The sequence below is a fragment of the Heterocephalus glaber genome, unplaced genomic scaffold (assembly GCF_053883595.1).
Source record: "Heterocephalus glaber isolate CG9 unplaced genomic scaffold, H.glaber_assembly_v1.0 deba00001773, whole genome shotgun sequence".
Lineage (NCBI taxonomy): Eukaryota > Metazoa > Chordata > Mammalia > Rodentia > Bathyergidae > Heterocephalus > Heterocephalus glaber.
In genome coordinates this window covers 9,161,993-9,182,427 of record NW_028258463.1, presented here as the reverse complement: position 1 = coordinate 9,182,427, position 20,435 = coordinate 9,161,993, and the positions used below count along the sequence as shown (strand labels likewise).

Sequence of the window (20,435 nt, the reverse complement as noted above, 5' to 3'; positions counted from 1 at the left end):
GGAGAGACTCCTGGCATGCCGTTGAGGGGTAGCACGGGCCCCCATCCTTCCTCGTCAAGGTGCCGTATCCCTAATCTGCAGCATCAGGAAGTCCCAACTTCGTTTCCCTCTCAGGTATCCTGGTGCAGGTCCAAACTCAACGCATTTTCTACAACCTCAGCCCAGACTCCACGACGATGGTCCCCGTCCTCCTTCAATCATCCCCGGTTTTCCTTGTAAAACCACCTTCCCCCTGCAGGTCCCGCCCCCTACGGCCGAGCCCCCCAGGGCTCCGCCCCTCGCCCTCCTGGTCACCGCGGCAGCCAATAGCAAAAAAGCTGATTTGCATGGCGACGCGGGGGGGGGGCGGGGCGGGGCCAGGCGACCTCCTAAATCAAAGTTGGGCAGCGGGGACTGGGCGGAGGGGCCGCCCGCGGGCCCGGTCGGGCCGGGCCGGGAGGGGCGCGATGGGCGGGCGCAGAGGACGCGGCGGGCCGGCTCGGACAGCTCGGCCGCCGCCCGGCTCGCTCGCGCCCGCCTCTCCGCATCCCCCATCCCGCACCGCCTGCATCCTCTGCGGACCCTCGGTCCCTGCGCCCCAGGTCCCCGCAACTTTTCCCGCTCGCGCCCCGGGGTGAGGGCTGCTGTGCCCGGGCGGGGTCCCCCTGGGGGTCCTGGGGGAAGATCCCCGAGGGGGTGGCGGGGTTCCTGAGACCCCTGCCGTCGGGGCCCGACCCTGTCCTCGACCATGACCGAGATGAGCGAGGAGAACAAGCCCGAGGACGCGGCCGCCCGCAGCCCCCCGGGGACTGGGTCCGCGCCCCAGGAAACCAAGGTAACTGGGGAGCCCAAGGCCTGAATGCCCGGGCGCCCCGGCCACGCGGAGGTCTCGGGGGTCATGCGAGCTGACGGGGCGCCAGGAAGCTCCAGGGCTGCGCTGCCAGCCGGGGTGGGGGAGATGGTGGGGGGGGGGAGATGGTGACGAGGGGCCCCCGGTGACCCCGGCCGCCTCCCCACGCGCGCCGCTCCAGCGAGGTTGTGGCGGCGCCGCGGTGTGGAGCTGGCGCGTGTGCGTGCGGGGCGCACGGCTCAATGTCGCCGCACCTGTCTGGCTTGTCCCGGCTCCTCGCGCGTGTTTATCTCTGGGTGCCTGGGCCTCCGCCACCCCTAGCTGTCTCGCACCTCCGAACCTCCAGCCCGGCGAGCTCGGGCTCGGGATCCGGGTGCGTAGCTTCGGCGTCCGCGCCTGACAGGGGCTGCGGCAGCGCGGGTCGTCGGTCGCCGGCGGGGACCCGAGTGTCTGCGGCTCCGGAGCAGCCAGAGGCGGCGCCACCCGGACCCGGGAGCGGGATGGGGCAGAGCAAAGGAGAAGCCGTAATTAATGAATGTCATAATTAACCCTAATTATGTATGATAGCTGCTCCTGTGGGAGTCACAGTGAATAAATTATTCCTCGGCGAAGGCTGGCAGGGCCCAGACTCCCAGCTGGAAGGGGCTGGGGGAGCCTCGGTCCCCCTTCAAATGCCACCTCTAGAGTTCTGGGTGCTCTAGAAGTTCTGCCAAAGCCACTCAGGAAAGAAGGGGCTACGCCCTGACTGTCCCCAGACTTCAGACCAAGACGTCCTTTGGTGTTACCCAAACAAGAGGAGCCCTAAAATTAAAAAAGAGGGCCGGGGATTTAGCTCAGTGGTTCCGCCGCCTGCCTCGCAAGCACAAGGTCCCGAGTTCGATCCCCCGTACCAAAAAAAAGAAAGAAAGAGGAGCCTTGAGGTTCACCCAGCACTAGGTCTTGGGCTTCCCTTTCCCTGCATCCCTCCCTCCCACCCTCCCCATAAGAGGTTAATTCAAGGTCAAGGACACAGCGGAGTGATGGGGGCTGGCTGGGGCTCTGGTGGGGTCTGGCTGAAACACCCCAGGTAGCTCCCTTTCGTCCCTGAACTGGGGGACCTGGCCAGAATCCATGCTCACAGGACCAGCTCTGGCCTCCTGAAAATGGGGCTCTGGCCTCGGTCCATGGAGCTGAGTCGCTGGCCTTGCCAAGCTCCTCTCCTGGGGTAGATGCCGGGGTGGGAGGGAGGAAAACTGCTGGGGCACTTGCCACAGCTCCAGCGGGCAGGGTCTGGTCCCTGAGGTCAGTGCCCTGCAGCCTTCTCAGCTGCTCCCTGCTCGCCCTGGGCAGACACACAGTCCCCTGCTGTTTCCTTGGGGCTCGCCCCGCCAGGCTCCCACACAGAGGCCTCTGTGCTCTGGCACCCCTTCCCCAGGAGCTGCCCACGGTGCAGGCAGGAGTTCTGGGCAGTGCCACCTCGGCACTCAGGGGCTGCTGGCTCAGCCGTGGCGGGGGGGTCAGACCTGGCAGAGCCACACCTGCCTCTTCCCAGCCCAAGGACCCTCCAATGTCACCACCTGCTGCCCCAAAGAAGCTTGGGCCTCCAGAGTCTAGGGGTGGGGAGATGGGGGTGGGAGGAAGGTCCAGTGGGGGCCTGGTGCCCACCAGCCAGTGAGGCCAACATTCCAGACTTCTCCATCCCCTTGGTGCCCCGCTGGGTATGGCTTGTCTGCCTAAGTCCAGCCTCCTGCTGTCCTAAAGGCTGGGGCTCAGTTCTGCACCCAAACCCACTCATCAGTTCTCCTAGGGGGTCCCACTCCTCCCCAGCACCCCCCCCACCAACCGGGGCTGCACCTTACCCACCTCAGTGCCTTTCCTGGGAAGACCCTGCTGTGCCAGCTCTGCCATCTGAGTCAGCTTGTGCCATGTCCACCACCACTTATTGCCAGCTGCCTTCTGGGACACTGAAAAAGGAGGGGTACCCAGGGGGCGGTGGGCGGGGAGGAAATGGACAGGGCTTCTGAGGGGGAATAGACCTGGGGCACAAGCCTCAGAGCCTCGGAAGGGAATGGGATCTTGCTGGGCCAGTGGGCCAGGGCACTGGTAACTTCTCCCATGCTAAGGCATGGGATGGGTTCCTCAGCAAGACAGCTGGTGGGATCAGGGGATGGTGGGGGTCACAGGTGGGGAAGAGCTGGCCTGGCAGAGGTACAGTTAGGCCCAAGGGGCCAAGCCAGATGTCTCTGGAGTGGACAGGCAGCAAGCCGTTTGGCAGAGATGCCCCATCCTGCCCTCTAGCCATATCCCTTGACATCTGCCAGCCACCCCCAGTGGCACATTGTCCCTTCCCATTCTCCACCCTCCTGGGACCTGAGGCCTGCAGCTGAGCCAGGAACTTGACTGGCACAGTTGAGCTGCCCTGTTGCTGGGGAACATTGTGTTCCAGGGGCGCCTGGTACCCTGCAGCAATGGCTGTTGGCACTGAGACCAGGGAGAGGGGTACCAGGAAAGGGAACAGGCCCGAGAATAGGGAAGTTTGGGATCTCATCCTATGCAGGGCGCTATGGCAGTGCTGGCCGGGAGGGGGAGCAGGACCCATGGACAAAAGTCAGCGAGGCAGGTTTCACTGTTCGTAGGAAAGCACTCCATACAGACAACAGCAGCTGCCCAAAGATGGCACGGCTGTCCCCAGACCTCACATGCTTCCCAAGGCAAGAGGTGACCGACGACAGGCAGACAGGGCATGGTGGCGTGATAGGGTGGGGACCATTCTAGGTGGCCAGATCTTCAGGTCCCTGACACCCTTAGGCCCCTTGCCTGGCCCAGTGGAAGAGCCCATGGGACAGCTGAGAGCAGGGTGGGGGCCAAAGTTGCTCCTGGCCACTTGGATTCAGCAGCCAGAGATTTAAACAGGGCCAGAGTCTGTTCCTCATCTGCTGAGGGCTCCTGGGTGAGCAATGTAACCCCACGAGCCTCGGGTTCTGGCCTGAAATGTGGGACAGTAATCGTTACCTCCTTGGAGGGTGACCCCAGGACTGATGGGATGCTGCATATGAAATAGTGGCTCAAAGCCGGGTTTGGTAGCACAGGGCTGTCATCCCAGCACTAGGGAGGCTGAGACAGGAGGATTGCTGTGAGTTTGAGGCCAACCTGGATTCACAGTGAGTTCAAGGCCAGCCTGGATGACATGAGACCCTGTCTCAAGGCAGGGAGCAGGGGAGAAAAAAGAAAGATAGGCAGGTAGACAGGTAGTTAGGTAGACAGGTAGAAAGGCTCGCTGAGTCCCAGTCCCTGACAATCACAGGGCCCTGCACATGTGAGTCTCTGGGTGGGTTTGGGCCCAGAGTCTTTTATCTCCCAGATCTGATCTTGCCTCCCTCTTGGACATGGGGAAACTGAGGCTCCGGGCAGGGAAGTAAAACAACTATTTCTTTCAAGCAGCAGGTTCACTGTGGTCCACCCTGGCACATCTCCCTGGTTGTGGCTTCTGTGGGCTCTGCTCCACGGGCAGAACAGTGGGGGGCACTTCTGCCCCTTAGGGGCTTTGAGAGCCCCCAGAGCCCCACCTGCCACCTCCAGTGCCCAGCATCCGGGCCGGCCCGCTCCTCACAGGCCCACAGGATGCCCATGCCGCTGTCCAGGAAGCTGGGCTTGGAAGGCGAGGGGTGGCTTCTGTGCCAGGCATCCCAGGCCCTGACCTCCCAGCTGGCACATTCCGGGCTGCCCTGTGCCCAGACATCCCTGCCTCCCCCCAGTCTTGCTGCCTGCTGCCTGCAGGAGACTGAAGGCCACCACTTCCACCCCCTTGGCAGGGCGGGCAGGCAGGCAGCCATGGCACACGGCTCCCTTGCATGCCAGCCAAGAGCCCTGGCCAAGTCCCGCTGCCTAGGGCCAGGCCTGTCCCCCTTTTTGTGCTGGCAGGAAGGGGTGGGCAGGGGAAAGCACCTTCAGGGCTCTGGGTCGTACTCTGGATAGCTTGGGTGTGCTTAGGTGAGCAGTGGCCAGCCCACCAACACCTCTGTGGGCTGACACCCTCTCTGAGGACCTGGAGGTCCTGGCCCTTAAGACACATGCGTGTAATCTCTGCTACTCAGGAGGCTGAGGCAGGAGGATCTCAAGTTCAAGGCCAGTCAGGGCAACTGAGCAAGACCCTGTCTCCAAAAGGGCACAGTCTTCCGAGGGAATAAGAAGCAGGGGCAGCAGTAATCTGAGTGGGGGCAGAGCAGGTCAGGACTGGCACAAGGGCAGCGGGCAGCAGAGGAGGGTAAGGCCTGCTTGAGGGAACTTCTGTGGGAGAGCTGGCACCCAAAGCAGCGGGGCTGTGAGAGGGCTTGGAAGGGTACAGAGGTGTTCACCGCATGTGGCAAAGAGGACAAACACGCCAGAGCTCCTTGGGGCATAAAAGTCCCAGCACCTGGAATGTGGCGGGGGCGGGGGGGGGAGGGCGGGTATGGGCGCCAAAGACAGGTCTGCGGGGTCACAGGGAGACTCGGTACCAGGGTGGGGCGATCCTCCTGTCTCGGCCTCCCCAGCGCTGGGATTACGGGCACGCCCCACCACGGCCGGCTTTGAATGCTGCCTCTCGGCCCTGGCCCTGGCCTGCCCTGGGAGACACTGCACAGGGCACCTCGGGGCAGCCCCACCCACCGCGCCCTACTTCCCAGCTGCAGCGGTTCAGGCGCTCGCTGTCCCTCAAGAGCATCCTGAGGAGCAAGAGCATGGAGAACTTCTTCCTGCGCCCCAGCCCGGAGCTCAAGGGCCCCGCCCAGGTGCTGCTCACGCCCCCCTCCCCTCTGCCCCCGCCCTCCCCGCCGCCTGCGTCCACCCCGGCGCCCTCCCCCGGCCCGGCGCCGCGCCCCCTGGCGCCGCTCAAGCCCGCCAGGCCGCACTGCTTCCAGGAGCACGTCTTCAAGCGCGCCAGCCCCTGCCAGCTGTGCCACCAGCTCATCGTGGGTAGGCGCTGGGCCCGGGGGGCGGGGGGCGGCGGACCATGGGGAGCTGGCCCTGGTGCTGGCCCGGTCCTCCCTGAATCCTCCTGGGTGCTGCCCGCCCGTGGGTGGCCCTGGCCTCCACTCTGCACTGCAAGACCGAAAGGGGGGTGGGGTGGCCGCGGGGCCTGGGCTTCCGTGACACCGGCCCCCGACGGCGGGCGCAGGATGCCCAGCCCACTCCCCCCCCCGCCTGCCCTCCCACGCCCAGCCGCTCCCATGGCTGGGCCCCCAAGGCCCCCAATCTTCCAGGAAACTCCAAGCAGGGCTTGCGCTGTAAGAGCTGCAAGGCCAGCGTCCACCTCTGGTGCTCCGAGGGGGTCTCCCGCCAGCAGTGCCCCGGCAAGACGGTGAGCGGGGCGGGCGCGGCCCCCAGCTAGGTCCCGGGGGCTTCCTGCCCTGACTTCCGCCTCTGCCTCCTCCGGCGCAGTCTGCCTCCTTCCGCCGCAACTTCAGCTCCCCGCTCCTGGTGCACGAGCCGCCACCAGCCTGTGCCGCGAGCAGAGAGTCCCCACCCACCGGTGAGCATCCCGCCGCGGGGCCCAGACACATTTACCAACTGACTGACTGCGGGACTGGAGATTGAACCCAGAGCCTTTGCAGTTTCAACTTTCATTTATTTATTTTATTTATTCTTTTGGTACCGGGGATCAACCTCGGCGGGGTGGGGGGGGACCTTGCGCTTGCGAGGCAGGCACAGGAACCACTAAAGCTAAATCCCTGGCCCTTTATTCATTTACTTTTGAGACAGGGTCTCACTGTGGAGTTCAGGCTGGTCTTGAACTCGTGGTGATCCGCCTGCCTCAGCCTTCCAATTGCTTCGATTACAGGGTTGTGGAACCATGCCTGGCTGTATTTTTTATTTTTAGACAGGGTCTCACTAAATTGCCCAGGCAGAGCTCAAATTTGTGATTCTCCTGCCTCAGCCTCCCCGAGTGCTGAGATTATAGACCCCAGGCCTGCCTGGCTGAGTGTCTTCTTTTAAGAGAAATATTATGTTTTGTATATGTGCTGCCAAAGCGAGCACGAGAAATATTATGTTTTGATGAGAGCATTGTGTCTGCTGCATGGATTGGAGGGGCCAGATCGAGGGCTTGGGGAGCCCGCAGGTGGGGCTCGAGGTTGCCCAGAGTTTGGTGGCTTGGATCAAGGCGGCAGCTGTGGAGGCAGAGAGATGAGGGTGGATTCTCTGGAAGCTGGGAGGTTGGAGACAGGCCGCAGTGTCTGTGGGCAGCAGGACAGCTAGGAGTCCAGGTCTCTTCCTGGGCACCACGGGAGGATGTGGAGCAGCTACAGGGATGAGAAGCCCTGGGGTAGCAGGGGAGGGGATGCCAGGAGCCGACCAGCCTTGGGCAGCTGGACCCTGCCCGCAGCTGGGCTGAGATCCCAGCCTTGAGAGAGGGTGCCCAGCAGGGCTCGGTGGGAAGGTGGACCCGGTGTACGAGACCCTGCGCTACGGCACGTCCCTGGCGCTGATGAATCGCTCCAGCTTCAGCAGCACGTCCGAGTCCCCCACGAGGAGCCTGGTAGGTGGGCACCTAGGGGAGGGACCTGTGGGCACCACAGTGGCTGGGGCTGAGCCCTCCCTCCCTGCCTGTCCCCAGAGCGAGCGGGAGGAGCTGACGGAGGATGGGGAGGGCAGCATCCGAAGCTCCGAGGAGGGGCCCAGCGACAGCGGTGAGCATCGAGGAGTGGGGCAGAACAGGGTGCTCCAGGGCGAGCACCTGCTCACCCTGGCCCCCACCCTGTGGCCCCAGTGTTCACAGCCCTGGCGGAGAGCGAAGAGTCAAGAGCAGAAGAGCAGAGTCCTGGACAGCAGGTGTGAGACCTAGCGGGCCGGCAGGGTGTCGTCTGTCCTCATTGCTGCTCCCAGACCCATCCTGAGTGTCAGGACAGAGAGGCACAGGAAACCGGGGGACCTTTCCTGCCCTGACCCCCTCCCCGCACCACCAGCTCCTGCTCCCCCGAGAGAGGGTCTGGCGCCTTGAGGCCCCCAGGCAGGTGCGCTCTAAGCACCACCAGGGTGTGTGTCCTGCACCCATGCTGACCCATGCTTCCCCAGCCCCCCAGGGTGCCCCTGCGGAAGGAGGTGGGGCCTATGTACTCCTACGTCGCACTCTACAAGTTCCTGCCCCAGGAGAGCAATGACCTGGCCCTGCAGTAAGTCCTCTCTGTGGTTCGGCCTCACTGGGCAGCTGCCGCCCTCCAGGCTCTGTGCCCCACTAACCTGGGCACCCAGGGTGAAGGGACCCTCAGGATGGGAGCTGCCTGAAGTCTAAGAGTATGAGTGTGATACCCAGAGGGCCGTGAGGGTACGAGGTGCCCCATGCTGCCTGGCTGTCCCTCCACAGGCCGGGTGACAGGATCCTGCTGGTGGATGACTCCAATGAGGACTGGTGGAAGGTGACTCGGGGGTGGCAGGGGGCACCGCGGGACCCTGGTAGCTGCCTCCCCGACCTTCTCTCCAGGCCCCAAAGAGCTCCAGGCCCTGCCCCCAGCCCCAAAGCTGTTCAGCTGCCCCAAGCCCAGGACCTGGGGCTGACAGCCTGGGCTGAGTGGGAGTCAGGTCCCAGGAGGCAGCAGGCCAGGAAGTGATGCTGGGGCTCACTACCAGCCTCTTCCCCAGGGCAAGATTGGCGACCGTGTGGGCTTCTTCCCCGCCAACTTTGTGCAGCGGGTGAGGCCTAGTGAGAATGTGTGGCGCTGCTGCCAGCCCTTCTCTGGGAACAAGGAGCAGGGTTACCTGAGCCTCAAGGAGAACCAGGTGAGCTCGGGCCGGCTGGGCCTGCAAGACTGTGGCCAGGCCTCCTGTCATTCCTTATGAGGGACTCGGGTTGGTGGGGACAGAGGTGGGGCTGGACGACACCGGAGGCAGCTGGGACAGCACGGAGCACTGGATCAGATGCCTCGAGGCTCAGGTTTGAACGCTGACTCTGGCCCTGGCTTGCTGTGTTTCCTGGGCGAGTCCTTTCCCCTTTATTTTTGGTTTGTTTGTTGTTTTTGATACTGGGGATCGAACTCACGACCTTGTGCTTGCCAAACAGGCACAGTGCCACTGAGCTAAATCCCCAGGCCTCCTTTTCCCTTTATTACTTCTTCAGAGTAGAAATGGGAGCCAGGACAGGTGGCACATGGCTGTAATCCCAGCATTCTCTCTGGAGGCTGAGGCAGGAAGATCACCAGGAGGCCAGCCAGGGCTACACAATGAGACTGTCTCAAAAACCCAAAAAAACAGGAGATGGGAGTGGGGCAGGGTGCCAGGGGGACCTCTCAGGTCAGCCCTGATGTTGCTTCGAGCTGGGCTTGCTCCGGTTACCCCTGCCGGTCCTGGTGTCAGCGGGCCTCCGGCTCAGGGCTCAGCGTTGGTGCCTGTCTCGTTCAGATCTGTGTCGGAGTGGGGAGAGCCAGAGATGGTGATGGCTTTGTCCGAGTCAGCAGCGGCAAGAAGCGGGGCCTGGTGCCAGCTGATGCCCTGAGCGAGATCTGACGGTGCCCGGAGAATGGAGAGAGCCTCTGCATCTGGCTGGGAGGGGCAGGGCACCCTGGCACCCTGCCTCCTGTCTGTCTCCCGGGCCTCTCAGCCCTGGGAAGGTTTTATTTCTTGGGTGGGGTGCCCTACTGGGTTGATTCCCTGGGACTGGAAGTGGGGAGCTGCAAGTAGGTTCCCCACGGTGCCCAGGTACCCCGAATCTGGCCACTGCTCTGAGTCTCCCCCTGGGGGGCCCCTGGGATCCTGACTCCTCACCTGCCCACATGGCCTCTGCATGCCTGATCCCTCGCCTTTGGAGCCTTTGCTTGGGTCTGTGTACACCTGCCCCTTTGCAAGCAGAGCGCTGGGGGGCTTCCTGCACCCCTCAGCCCTTCACCCCAGCTGGGAGGGGACCCAGCACCATGCCAGAGCCTCGAGTCTGGCTCTTGGTCTCCTTGTCTCTGTCACTCCCTCACTTCTCAGGAAAGTTCTGCAGGAATCTCTCCCATTACTTGAAACCTGGGCTAGAGTAGGGGAGGGCTGAGGTCTCAGCAGATGTGACAAATGGAGACTGTCCTTTCAAGGTGGCCCAGTCACCAAAGAGCAGCCTGGGCCCAGAAGCCCACTGAGAACCAGACCCTGGCCCATGCTTGGTCGGAACCACCCCATGTCCCTGTGGGGTCACCCTGACAACAGCCAGGATCGTGTCCCTTGTCCCTCTCCCTAGCTCTGCAGGCCCCCGGGGTGATATCCAGGGAGTCCCTCTCTGCCCAGTCTGCCCCCTGTCCTGGACACAGCCCGGGGAGGAACAGAGGGGAGCAGGCCCTGGGGGCGCATACCACAGGACCTCTCCCTTCCAGGCTGCTGTTTTCTGTTTGTTTGTTTGTTTTGGGTTTTTTTGGGGATCGAACTTGCGCTTGTGCAGCAGGCGGCGAAACCACTGAGCTAAATCCCCGGCCCAAGGCTGCTGTTTTCTGGTGCCAGCTTCCTCCCCCAAGCTCAGAGCCCCCTCTTGTGCCCTTGGGCGTGCCAGCCAATGCCACCCCTTTCCAGGCACAGTCAAACCCTCTGAGGTGAGAGGCACACAGGTCTCCTCCCCCACGGACACCCCCCCCCCCGCGCAGAGGGGGCTCAAGCCACACTGCCCTGTTTGCTGCCAGGAGGCCCCCAGCGACACCCCCAGGGCAGCCAATGCCCACTGTACACCAGGCTGCATGGCAGGTCTGCCGGGCACTGTGGAGCCCCGGACCCTAATTAAACGCGTCTTGTCCCAGCTGTCTGCCTGGGGAGCCTGGCTTCGATCGGCAGGAGGGGGCCCGGGCAGCTGCGACCTGGGAGGCAGGGCTGGGGCTGGCACCCGCACGGCAGGATGAAAAGGGCACAGAGAAAGACGCAGAGAGGGCCGGAGAGAAGGGGAGAGGGAGCTCTGGGGACACTGGAGGGCTGCAGCCTCGCTCCGGTGGCACGGGGGGGGGGCGATCACCGCCCCCCCCAGGTGCCCGCCGAGACCTGCCTGCTTCAGCTTGGAGGGCTCAGTACCCATCCGAGATCAGCCTCGCTCCTGAGTCCAAGCTACTGTCTTCGGGGACAGTCACAGACTCTGGGCTGATGACTCAGTCCCGCTCCTCCCGGAGCTGAGGGACCCGCAGCCCACCAGCGCCTACACGAAGCGCCGCCTCCAGCCGGCCAGGGCTATTTATAGGAGCGTCTCCTACCCCCTGTGGCCCCAGCTCCGCCCCCTGAGGCAGAGGCCAGAACCTTTGGCTGTTTAATCCTCCGAGACCCCCGGGGACAGCGGGTTGGTCTCTTCTGACCGGGTGAGGACCCTAAGGCACAGACATGGTAGGGGGCTTATCCAAGTCCGTACAAACTCTGCAGCCCACTTCTGCTGTTCATACATGGGGAAACTGAGGCCCAGAGCAGGCTGAGACTTGTGCAGTCTCCCAGCAAATCAGTGATTAAGGCAGTCCCGGAAATAATGCTTTCCCTAGTCAGGCAGGGGTGTACACTTGTAATCTCAGCATTCTGGGAAGCTGAGGCAGGAGGATCTCAAATTTGAACCCAGACCGGTCAATTTAGCAAGACAGAATGTCTCAAAAAAACAACCAACCAAAGCTGGGCAGGCAGCTCAATGCAGGATCTGGGTTTGATCCCCACTACTGAAGAAAGAAAACACGACCCAACCCTTTCCCCCAGCTCAGCTCTTCGGCCCTGCTGTCCAGAGCCCTGAGGGGGAGTGGGAACTCCCAGCAGCCAGGCGTTCTGCACCCCTCCATGTGGGCGTCGGCCGGGCCGAGCCACCAGCTGGCGGCTCACAGCCCTGGGGCGGGGGGATATCTGGTGTCTCCCACGGCAGGCCCTGCCTGGACCAGCAGCACCACGGAGCCGGGGCGTCCCCCAAGCTGTGCCCCCGCTGCAGCAGCCCCTCTAACCCTCTACCCGGTGTGCGCTGCAGGGGGAGAGGTCACCTGGGGAGCCAGATGTGGGGAGGCCTGAAGGCAGAGGGGTAGATACCATCCGCCATGAGTTCGAGGCCAGCCTGAACTACAGAGAGAGCCTGTCTAAAAAGCCAGGTGCTAAGCACAGGTTTACCTGAGCGCCACTCCAGCCCAACCGGTACTGGGGACTGAGCCAGCCCAGGAACATACACAAAATGTGCTAGGCATGTAGCACAGTGTGAAAGGCCGGGGCTCAATTCTTTGGAGTCTAAACTAGCCTTGAACTTGTGATCCTCCTGCCTCAGCCTCCTGTGTGCTGGGATTACAGGTGTGTGCCACCACAGCTGGCCTGGATTTTTTAAAGTTTTTTTCTTTTTCACGGTTTTGGGATTATAGGTATGTACTACCACGTCTGGTGTACTGATTTCCCTACGGCACCAAAAGAGAACAGGGTGACTCCAGGGAGATTCTGCTCTGGCTCCCCGGGACAGAGCAGAGGTGCACGGCGGAAACTCCAGGCTTTCAGAAAGAAGTGGCCGGCCTGGAGTGTGCTCAGCAGTAGAGCAATGGCTAGCTCGAACAGGACAGTGACAATGCTCCAGGACTTTGGGAAGCAGGCTCCTTGGCCCCTTGGCCGGACCAGTCCCTCCCCCCGAACCTTCCAGAAAGCTCCCAGATTGGGCTGGGGATTTAGCTTAGTGGTTCTGCCACCTGCCTTGGAAGCACAAGGACCGCAGTTCGATCCCTGGTACCAAAAAAAAAAACAACACCAAAAAAACCCTAGAAAGCTTCCAGAGGAGCCAACCACCCAACCCGAAGCCCCTTGAGGCAGCCTAAGGCAGAGCTGCGCCCTGCAGGGGACAGCGCCACCTCCTGGCCCGGAGTGAAATGGCTCCCCCTTTTTACAGGTCACCCTTGGCCCTGGCCTGCAAAGGGGAAGACTGGCTCCAGCTCTGAGAGATCCTTGTCATTTCCACCCCGACTACAAAATGGAGCTGAAGGGACAGACTTCAGTCTGTAGATACAAGAAAATCAATGGAAATCAATGCCAAAGTCTAATGTTGTTTGGCCCAGAATCTTCATTGAAACATTAGCAGTCAATAATTACCACCAGTTAAGTGGGGAAAATGGAACCCACTTCTGGGTTGTTAACCACAGACACAAAGGAAGCACCTCCATGGCTCTAAGCCTGGGGTGCAATGAGATCCTGCCCAAAACCTTGCTGTCTTTATTTCCATTTACATTTTTATGCAACTCAGAGGCAAGTTCTAAGGCGGACCTGGCAGTGCATGCCTATAATACCAACACTCTGGAGGCTGAGGCAGGAGGAATGACAGAAATTTGAGATCAACCCGAGCTACATAGTGAATTCAAGGCCACCCTGAACTATATACAGCGGGACCCCATCTCAGAAAAAAACAAGCACACAAAAATTAAAAAAGGTACGCTGGTGCATGCCTGTAATCCCAGCACTCTGGGAGACAGAAGCAGGAGGATCTCAAGATTGAATCCAGCTTGGGGAATTTAACAAGACTGTCTCAAAATATAGAAGGACTGGGTGTAACGCAGTGTGCAGGTGCAGGGTTCAATGCCCCGCACCAAAAACAAAAATAAAGCCTAACCTGGGCAACATAAATAAAAAATATGACCCCCGACTTAGGTCACAACTGACTGCTGGTCCTAAGCAACACTGAGACCACTTACCGAGCGCTGCGAGAGCAGCTGCAAAGGGCAGGCTTAAAGGGCGGCATTTCGGAGGTGTGGACACAGGCCACCCCTGGCCTCCCTCTGAACTCGGCGCCCACCACCAAAACAAGACCGGAAGGAGGGGTGCACGGCTGGACAAGTAAGCAGAGCAGGAGGAATGGACCAGAGCTGTTTATTCAGGACCACCCGCCGCCATGCACACAGGGCTCTACTTCTTGGTCTCCTCCTCCTTGGACAGGGTCTTGATGATCTCTTCCTTCTTGGCCTGGAGCCTCTCCTCGCGGCGCTTGCGAGCTTCCTTCGTCTTTGACCTTCGGGCCTCGGCCTGGTCACTGGGAAGAGCAGAGGGGCGTTGGCACGGGAGACAGAGGCTCCTAAACCCTGAGCCTAAGCAAGGGCTGGGGAAGGCCCCGAGGGCTCCTGCTTTGACAGGGCCCCAACAGGGGTGGGGGTGGGGCCTGTGCTCTCCGGAGGACGCCTGCAGCCAGGCCGAGACTCACGCCAGGAGCTTCTTGCGGGCCTTGTCCGCCTTCAGCTTGTGGATGTGCTCCATGAGGATCCGCTTGTTCTTGAACACGTTCCCCTTCACCTTCAGGTACAGGCTGTGGTACCTGTGGGTGTGTGCACCGGGGGCTGTGCTCAGCAGCCAAGCCCACCCCTTCTCCCTACTTTCCAGACAGGATAAAGCTGAAGCAGTAACTCTACCCCCACCCTCGCTGCTCAGCGCCACACAGAATGGTGGCTCACATGTGGCGGTCGATCTTCTTAGACTCCCGGTATCTCCTCAGCAGCCTGCGCAGGATCCGCATTCTCCGCATCCAGGTCACCTTCTCTGGCATCCGGGCGTTGGCTGTGCCCTTCCGCTTACCTGTGAGAATGCAGAACTAGGAATCAGCCTCGGCCTGGGCTTAACAGCCAGCAAATGGGTCTTTACTTAATCCCCCCATTTCATGTTTTTTGGTACCTGGGATCAAACTTGGGACATTGTGCTTTCGAGGCAGGTGGCGGCACCACTGAGCTAAATAAATCCCTAGCCCTTGTTTGTTTTTTTTTTTTGGTACCACGGATCAAACTTGGTTCCGTGCGCTTGCGCAGCAGGCAGCGAAACCACTGAGCTAAATCCCTGGCCCTCATTTTTTTTTTTTGGTACTGGGGATCGAACTTGGGTCCTTGTGCTTGCACAGCAGGCAGCGAAACCACTGAGCTAAATCCCTGGCCCTAACAGTTTTGGAAGACTTTTAGTACCTAATTTTTTTTTTTGGTAGCAGGGATTGAACTCGGGACCTTGCGCTTTTGAGGCAGGCACCGGAACCACTGAGCTAAATCCCCAGCCCCCCCCTTTTTTAAATTTTAAAAACAGGGTCTTACTATACAGTCCAAGCTGGCCTTGAACTTGAGGCAATCCTTCTGCCTCAGCCTCCCAACTGCTGGAATCACAGGTGTGCACCACCATGAACACCACACCTGGCTACCTACAGTTTCATTTTAAGTAATGACTTCCATTTTATAATGACTCCAAAGTTTAATTTCTTGCATTTACTCAACCTTTTTGTGTGTGGTACTGGAGATGGAGCCTAGGGCCTAATGCATTCCAGGCAAGCGCTCTACCAATGAGCCACACTCCAGTCTTTTTTCTCATCTTGATTCCCAGGCTGGTCTTGAACTTGCAATGCTCCTGCCTCAGCCTTATGAGTAGCTTAGGACACAGGTTTATCAACCACCACCCTGGCTTCCTGCACTCAATTTTCCAGGAAGCACAAACTCGGCAATCATTCCCCACTCCCTCCCAGCAGAGTGGGTACCGAGTGAGGGAAGTGGCTGAGCGCACCATGTCCTCCAATGACCCAAACTACAAAGGGATTCTAGGGTTCTCATGGAACCAGCAGAACCCCAAACAGCATATGAACTCAGTCGTTGTGACCCCTTCCTGCAGCCACACCCCAGCCCTACACTCCCAATTACAGAGAAAATGCTGCTCACCGATGCCCATGTGTCTGCCCTTCCGTCGAGCCAAGGTATTCTTTCGGCATCGAGCCCGGGAATGGACAGTCACAGGCTTGCGGATGATCAGCCCATCCTTGATCAGTTTCCGGATCTGCTGACCTGGAAGCACAAGGTGCCCCCCTCTATCAGACAGTGAGGCCCAGCCAGAACCCAGGACAGGCCCAGGCCTCCACTCACATCCTGGCCATGAGGTCTCAACAGTGGGGGAAAGAATGAAACTTACCCCCTGCCTTTAAAAAAACGTTTCTACCTGTAAAAAATCACGGAAGGAAGCCAAGTACCTCAGAGCTTTATGAGTAAATCACCGAGTAAACACAAGCCAACAGACCTCTACTGCATGTCTGAAGCTCAGGTCTTCCCAATTCATCTCTTCCACTCTTTTTATTTTTTTTCCTGTACCAGGGATCGAACTCAAGACCTTACACTTGCAAGGCAGGCTCCGTGCCACTGAGCTAAATCCCCAGCCCCAGCCCTTTTTTATTTTGAAATAAGATCTCACTAAATTGCCTGGGAGGACTGAATGTGTGACCCTCTGCCTCAGCCTCTGGTATCACCACACCCGGCTACTCCTCAGAGTAGCTTTTCTTTTTTCAAACCTCCACAATGCCATACAACAGAATACCAGCTTCAGAAACAGTTTATAATGAACACTGATGGTTCCATTCCGCTCAATTCCAATCCACACATCCAAGGGTAGGAAAAGGATCGTCTGGTACCTCTCCCTGACTCCTCCATCAACACAACAGCGTCTTTATGTGACACGGGACAAGGCATGGGGTAGAAGGGGGAGGTGCAAAGTACTCACGGGAATTGGCATTGGCGATTTCATTGGTCTCATTGGGGTCCAGCCAGACCTTCTTCTTGCCACAGCGCAGGACGCTGGAGGCAAGCCTCTTCTGAAGCCTGAGCATACTGAGACACGGAGGACATGATCAGGCCCTGGAGCCACTGCTGCTCAGGAAGGAGCAGCCCAGGAGAGATCTGCCCCCAGTCTTCATGTGTTTCTCTTTTTGCCACACTGGGGACTGAACCAGGGCCTCACCCATGGTAGGCAAGCACTTTACCCTTGAGCTACATGCATTCCCAGTTCACTCCTCGAGACAGGGTCTTGCTAAGTCACACAGGACTAGCCTGGAACTTTCTCCTCCCTCAGCATTTTGAGTAGCTGGGACCACATTAGTGTACTCACCCCTGGTCAAAGTCTAAAGTTGTGGAACATAATATACAAATAAGTGGATCTATAAAACTCTATACACACACGCATACAAATGCACTTAGTACTAAGGGCAACAACCTCTCCCTTTCCAAGACACCCCAATAATCTTCCCAGGCGGGGATTTAGCTCAGCGGCACCGTGCCTGCCTCACAAGCACGAGGTCCTGAGTTCGATCACCGGTACCACAAAACAAAAACAAAAAGTCCCCTCTGTTAAAAGACAGCTATGCAAGATAGCAAGTGGCTGATGCAGGAGGATTCCTCCATGTTCAAGCCCAGCCTGAATTACACGGCAAGACCCTGTCTCCAGGAAAAAAAACAAAAACAAAACTCAGGTTGCCCCGAAAGAAAGCTCAAGTCCGAACTATGCCTTAACCTTTTGGTCCCTCGGTTTTCTCCTCTGACGTTAAAGGCAAAATAGGGAGGACAGGGCTTAATTCTTTTCTAGGATTCAGCCGTCAATGTGTTTATAAAGTATCTGGGGCCAGTGGACGCGGCTGTAACGCCGACAACTTGTCTACGAACGCCCACATGCTGTGGGACTCGACCCTTCGTTTGGTCACGGTCAAGAATTTCGCCTGGCTGCCCCGGCGACTTTTCTTACCGGTAGCAGGCGGCAGGGCACGGTGCATCGGCTCACCCCGGAGGCCCGGGTCCCCGAGGCCGGTCCCGCGTCACGTGGCGCAGGAGCCTGCTCGGTTCCAGATGCCCGGCGAGGCAGGCGGCCGCCGCCCAGGCCCCGCCGCCGCTAGGGCTCCACTGCGTCGCGCGCAACCTTCCCGGGCCTCGCGACCCCGCGGCCTCCTCCACCCGGTTTCAAAGGCCGCAGCCCCGAGTGCATCGGTCTACCCCACGCCCCGGGAAATCTCGCTTCGGGGCTGCCTCCATCTCCTTTTCCCGACCGAGGTCCGTAGTACCGAACCCCGGCGTCCCTGCAAGCCCAGATGACCCCAAACCCGAGACCCAAGAGGCCTCACCTCATGGCCGCGGCCGCCTCGGCAAAAGGAAAGAAGTCGGTCTGGCCTGGCTCCTCCCACTATGTGGGAAGAGGAGAGCCCAAACCACACTCCGTTTCTGTCCGTACTCCTTATGGCCCTTTCATCTTCTTTTCCACCTCAGTCCTATTTATATCCTTCTAGAAGACCTAGAATCATAGAAACCTAGTATTGGGAAATAGTTTTAACTTAAAAACCTAGAACTATACCCCTTCGGTAAGGCAAAGTGGTACAGCCCCACTTCCCTTTATATATGCGCAGTAAGGGCATCTGATCACGTGGCTACTGGGTGGGCGGAAGTCGCATAGGGTCAAGCGGGTGAGGTGAGGGGGTTTTGCTCCCGTAGCCAGCGCCTTACGGACTGGCGTTTGGCTTCCGGGAAGGGATGTTTTTGTTAGCAGGGAAAATTTATGGCGAACGAAGCGAGAGATAATAATGACAGATATAAAGGCAAGTTTTTATTTACTTTCGTAGTAGGCTGGAAGCCCCTCGAGCACAGACTAAATCCCCCCCAAAAGATGTTAGTTTGGGCCAGAGGTTTAGCTCAGTAGTGCCAGCGCCTGCCTGGCAAGCACAAGATCCCAAGTTCGATCCTGGTTCCGCAAAAAGAAACAAAAACAAAACAAAACAAGATGTTAGTTTGTCAGGCATGGTGGCGCAATCCTGTAATCCCAGTTGAGGCTGAGCCAGGAGGATCATTATGAGTTCAAGGCCAGCCTAAACTAGATAGCAAGACCCAGTCTCAAACAAGACATTAATGTTTTTGCGCCACTGCGGGACTTTCATCTTTGTTCCTCAGTTTTCTCCTCTGTAAAGTGTACCTAATCCTAATATTTCTGTCATCCCGTTGTGAAAGCCACGAGTTAAAAAGTTTGCAGAGAAAGGTATTAAAACAGCAAGCTCCTTACGGACAGGAATCATCATATTGTACCACAGCCGGCACAAGGCACTGAGCTCACAGGGGTACACATCTGAGAAATACTACATTGACTGAATGACTGCCAAAAGTGGGAGGGAAAGAAAAGTCCAATGGCTCCAGGACATCCTAAGCAAAAAACCAAGGAGTGTGTGCAGAGGTTCAAGAATCCTAGATCTAGGGCGGGGTGTGGTGGTGCATGCCTATACTCCCAGCACTCAGGAGGCTGAGGCAGGAGGATCACTGTGAGTTCCAGGCCAGCCTGGACTCCATAGTGAGTTCAAGGCCAGGCTGAACTAAAGGCCAGCGAGACCCTGTCTCAAAAAGACAAATAAATAAATAATCCTAGATCTAAGTTCTGGCTCCAACTCTTGCTTGGTTCTAGCTGGTGTCTCTTTCTCCAGAGCCCTCCTGGCTGCTAAATACTGTACAGGCGAGAAGGTCAAAAAGAGAAGGGCTGGGGATTTAGCTCAGTGGTTCCAGCACCTGCCTTGCAAGTGCAAGGTCCCGAGTTTGATCCCCAGTACCAAAAAATCAAAGGAGAGAGAGAGAGAGAGAAAAGTAATATTTATGGCACTGCCTTACGATGCAAAATTTCTTTCATCATTTTACAATGAAGGCCTGGAGTGTTGGTGCATGCCTGTAGTCCCAGCACTGGGGAGGCCTAGGCAGGAGGGTTGCCGTGAGTTCGAGGCCAGCCAAGGCAACATATTGAGGACGCAGGTCTCTCTGATTGCAAAGGCCATGCCTTCCCTGTCATGCCAGGCTCTCTTATCCTGCAGTGCAGGTGGTATAAGGACAGAGCTGTTCCTGGGGCAACACATCTGGTGCACCGCGGGTCACAGTTCCTCCTTCCCCAAGGAGATGTGATGGGAGAGCTAACAGGCCATTCCCTCATCAGAAGCCACGCTGAGGAGGGCGGCACCCCACTTTCCGTCCCCCAGCAAGACACAGCACACGGGCCTTAATTCAGGGACACTGGACCTGCGCAAGCCTTCATTCTGTCCTCTCTCCTCTCTGTGGACCAGGAGGAAGTGAGTCCTCCTTTCCTGTCTGACTCCCGTGGTGCCCCTTACAGAGTCTCCAGATAGAGCAGTCATCTTGTGTCTCATCCTGTCGATAACCCCAGTAAAAAAGGCGCCACAGCACCGGCAACCTCATCTTAGAGGAAAGCAAACACTCAGAGAAGTGTGGGGATTCTTTCAAGGCAGACAGCCAGAAAGAGCTTACCACAGGCACCAAGGTGCCCAAATCCCCTACCCTCTCCACCAGTTGCCGTGGGCGGGGCCCGGGCCTTGGATATTTGTTCGCAAATCAAGGATAAGGAGAGATCAACCTTTACATCGAAGGTTTTAAGACCTCTCTCGGCCTCGCTCGGCTGTCCCTTTGGACACTCACCCCTTCCTAGCCCCGGGCTCCTTCGAGAGCCCCAGCACAGGTTGGGGAGGGAGAGGCCACGCTGTTCGGTTCTAGGCCGCCCGGGCCCCACACTGGGGAGAAAGGAGTTAAAGCCAGGATCAATGGGGCCGGGAAGTTGCTGTGGCCCAAGCAGGAGAGGGCTTGGGGGACCCGTTGAAAGAGCGGTATGGGACAGAAGCGAGGCGGCGCCAGCCTGCCCAGCCGGCCCCTCGTTTCCGGCAGCGCCCGGCTGGCACTGGTGAACGCCCTGTCCCCACTTCCACGGCGCCAGGCCGGCGATCGGGCCCCGCCGGAGCCCCGAGGCCTCGCCCCCTCCCCGCCGGCCTGCGGTCCGCGAGCGCGCGCGCGGGCGGTGGGGCTGAGAGGGGCGGGGCCGGGCGAGGAGGGAGGGCGGCGCGAGGGAGGGGCGGTGGGAGCGGGGGGCGGGGGGATGCTGAGCCTCGGGGGCGGAGGCGGCGGCGGCGGCGAGCGGGAGG

At 59.2% G+C, this 20,435-nt stretch overlaps 2 protein-coding genes across 4 annotated transcripts; one reads left to right on the top strand and one right to left on the bottom strand.

Moving 5' to 3' along the window:
- The first annotated feature begins 458 nt into the window (after positions 1–458).
- Positions 459–12,978, top strand: Stac2 (SH3 and cysteine rich domain 2). Of its 2 annotated transcripts, none has more exons than XM_004859513.3 (11): positions 459–814; positions 5,473–5,761; positions 6,049–6,146; positions 6,227–6,317; positions 7,210–7,322; positions 7,401–7,473; positions 7,554–7,615; positions 7,859–7,956; positions 8,148–8,199; positions 8,423–8,560; positions 9,179–10,540. In XM_004859513.3, the coding sequence occupies exons 1-11, from the start codon at positions 728–730 to the stop codon at positions 9,281–9,283; spliced, it is 1,206 nt and encodes a 401-aa protein (XP_004859570.2). In that variant the 5' UTR covers positions 459–727; the 3' UTR covers positions 9,284–10,540. The 2 variants fall into 2 exon arrangements, with proteins under 2 accessions (XP_004859570.2, XP_012933204.2); XM_013077750.3 differs by lacking the exon at positions 9,179–10,540 and adding an exon at positions 12,612–12,978 and having other exon boundaries at positions 581–814.
- Positions 12,979–13,565: 587 nt separating this feature from the next.
- Rpl19 (ribosomal protein L19) lies at positions 13,566–17,857 on the bottom strand. Of its 2 annotated transcripts, none has more exons than XM_004859515.4 (6): positions 17,607–17,857; positions 16,220–16,326; positions 15,391–15,513; positions 14,158–14,278; positions 13,911–14,021; positions 13,566–13,742 (listed from the first exon to the last, which is right to left on the bottom strand). In XM_004859515.4, exons 1-6 carry the CDS (start codon positions 17,609–17,611, stop codon positions 13,619–13,621), a joined length of 591 nt encoding a protein of 196 aa, XP_004859572.1. In that variant the 5' UTR covers positions 17,612–17,857; the 3' UTR covers positions 13,566–13,618. The 2 variants fall into 2 exon arrangements, with proteins under 2 accessions (XP_004859572.1, XP_021095662.1); XM_021240003.2 differs by having other exon boundaries at positions 17,234–17,641.
- Positions 17,858–20,435: the final 2,578 nt, after the last annotated feature.

What these genes read in the sequence shown, in the direction of transcription:
- Stac2 (XM_013077750.3), top strand. Translation starts at nt 728, where the DNA reads ATGACCGAGATGAGCGAGGAGAACAAGCCCGAGGACGCGGCCGCCCGC. An exon ending in CAGAGAGTCCCCACCCACCG is followed by an intron (nt 6,318 to 7,209) that starts GTGAGCATCCCG and finishes GGTGCCCAGCAG; the next exon opens with GGCTCGGTGGGAAGGTGGAC. An exon ending in AGCAATGACCTGGCCCTGCA is followed by an intron (nt 7,957 to 8,147) that starts GTAAGTCCTCTC and finishes GTCCCTCCACAG; the next exon opens with GCCGGGTGACAGGATCCTGC.
- Rpl19 (XM_004859515.4), bottom strand. An exon ending in AATCGCCAATGCCAATTCCC is followed by an intron (nt 15,514 to 16,219) that starts GTGAGTACTTTG and finishes TTGTGCTTCCAG; the next exon opens with GTCAGCAGATCCGGAAACTG. An exon ending in GCCCGCAAGAAGCTCCTGGC is followed by an intron (nt 13,743 to 13,910) that starts GTGAGTCTCGGC and finishes TGCTCTTCCCAG; the next exon opens with TGACCAGGCCGAGGCCCGAA.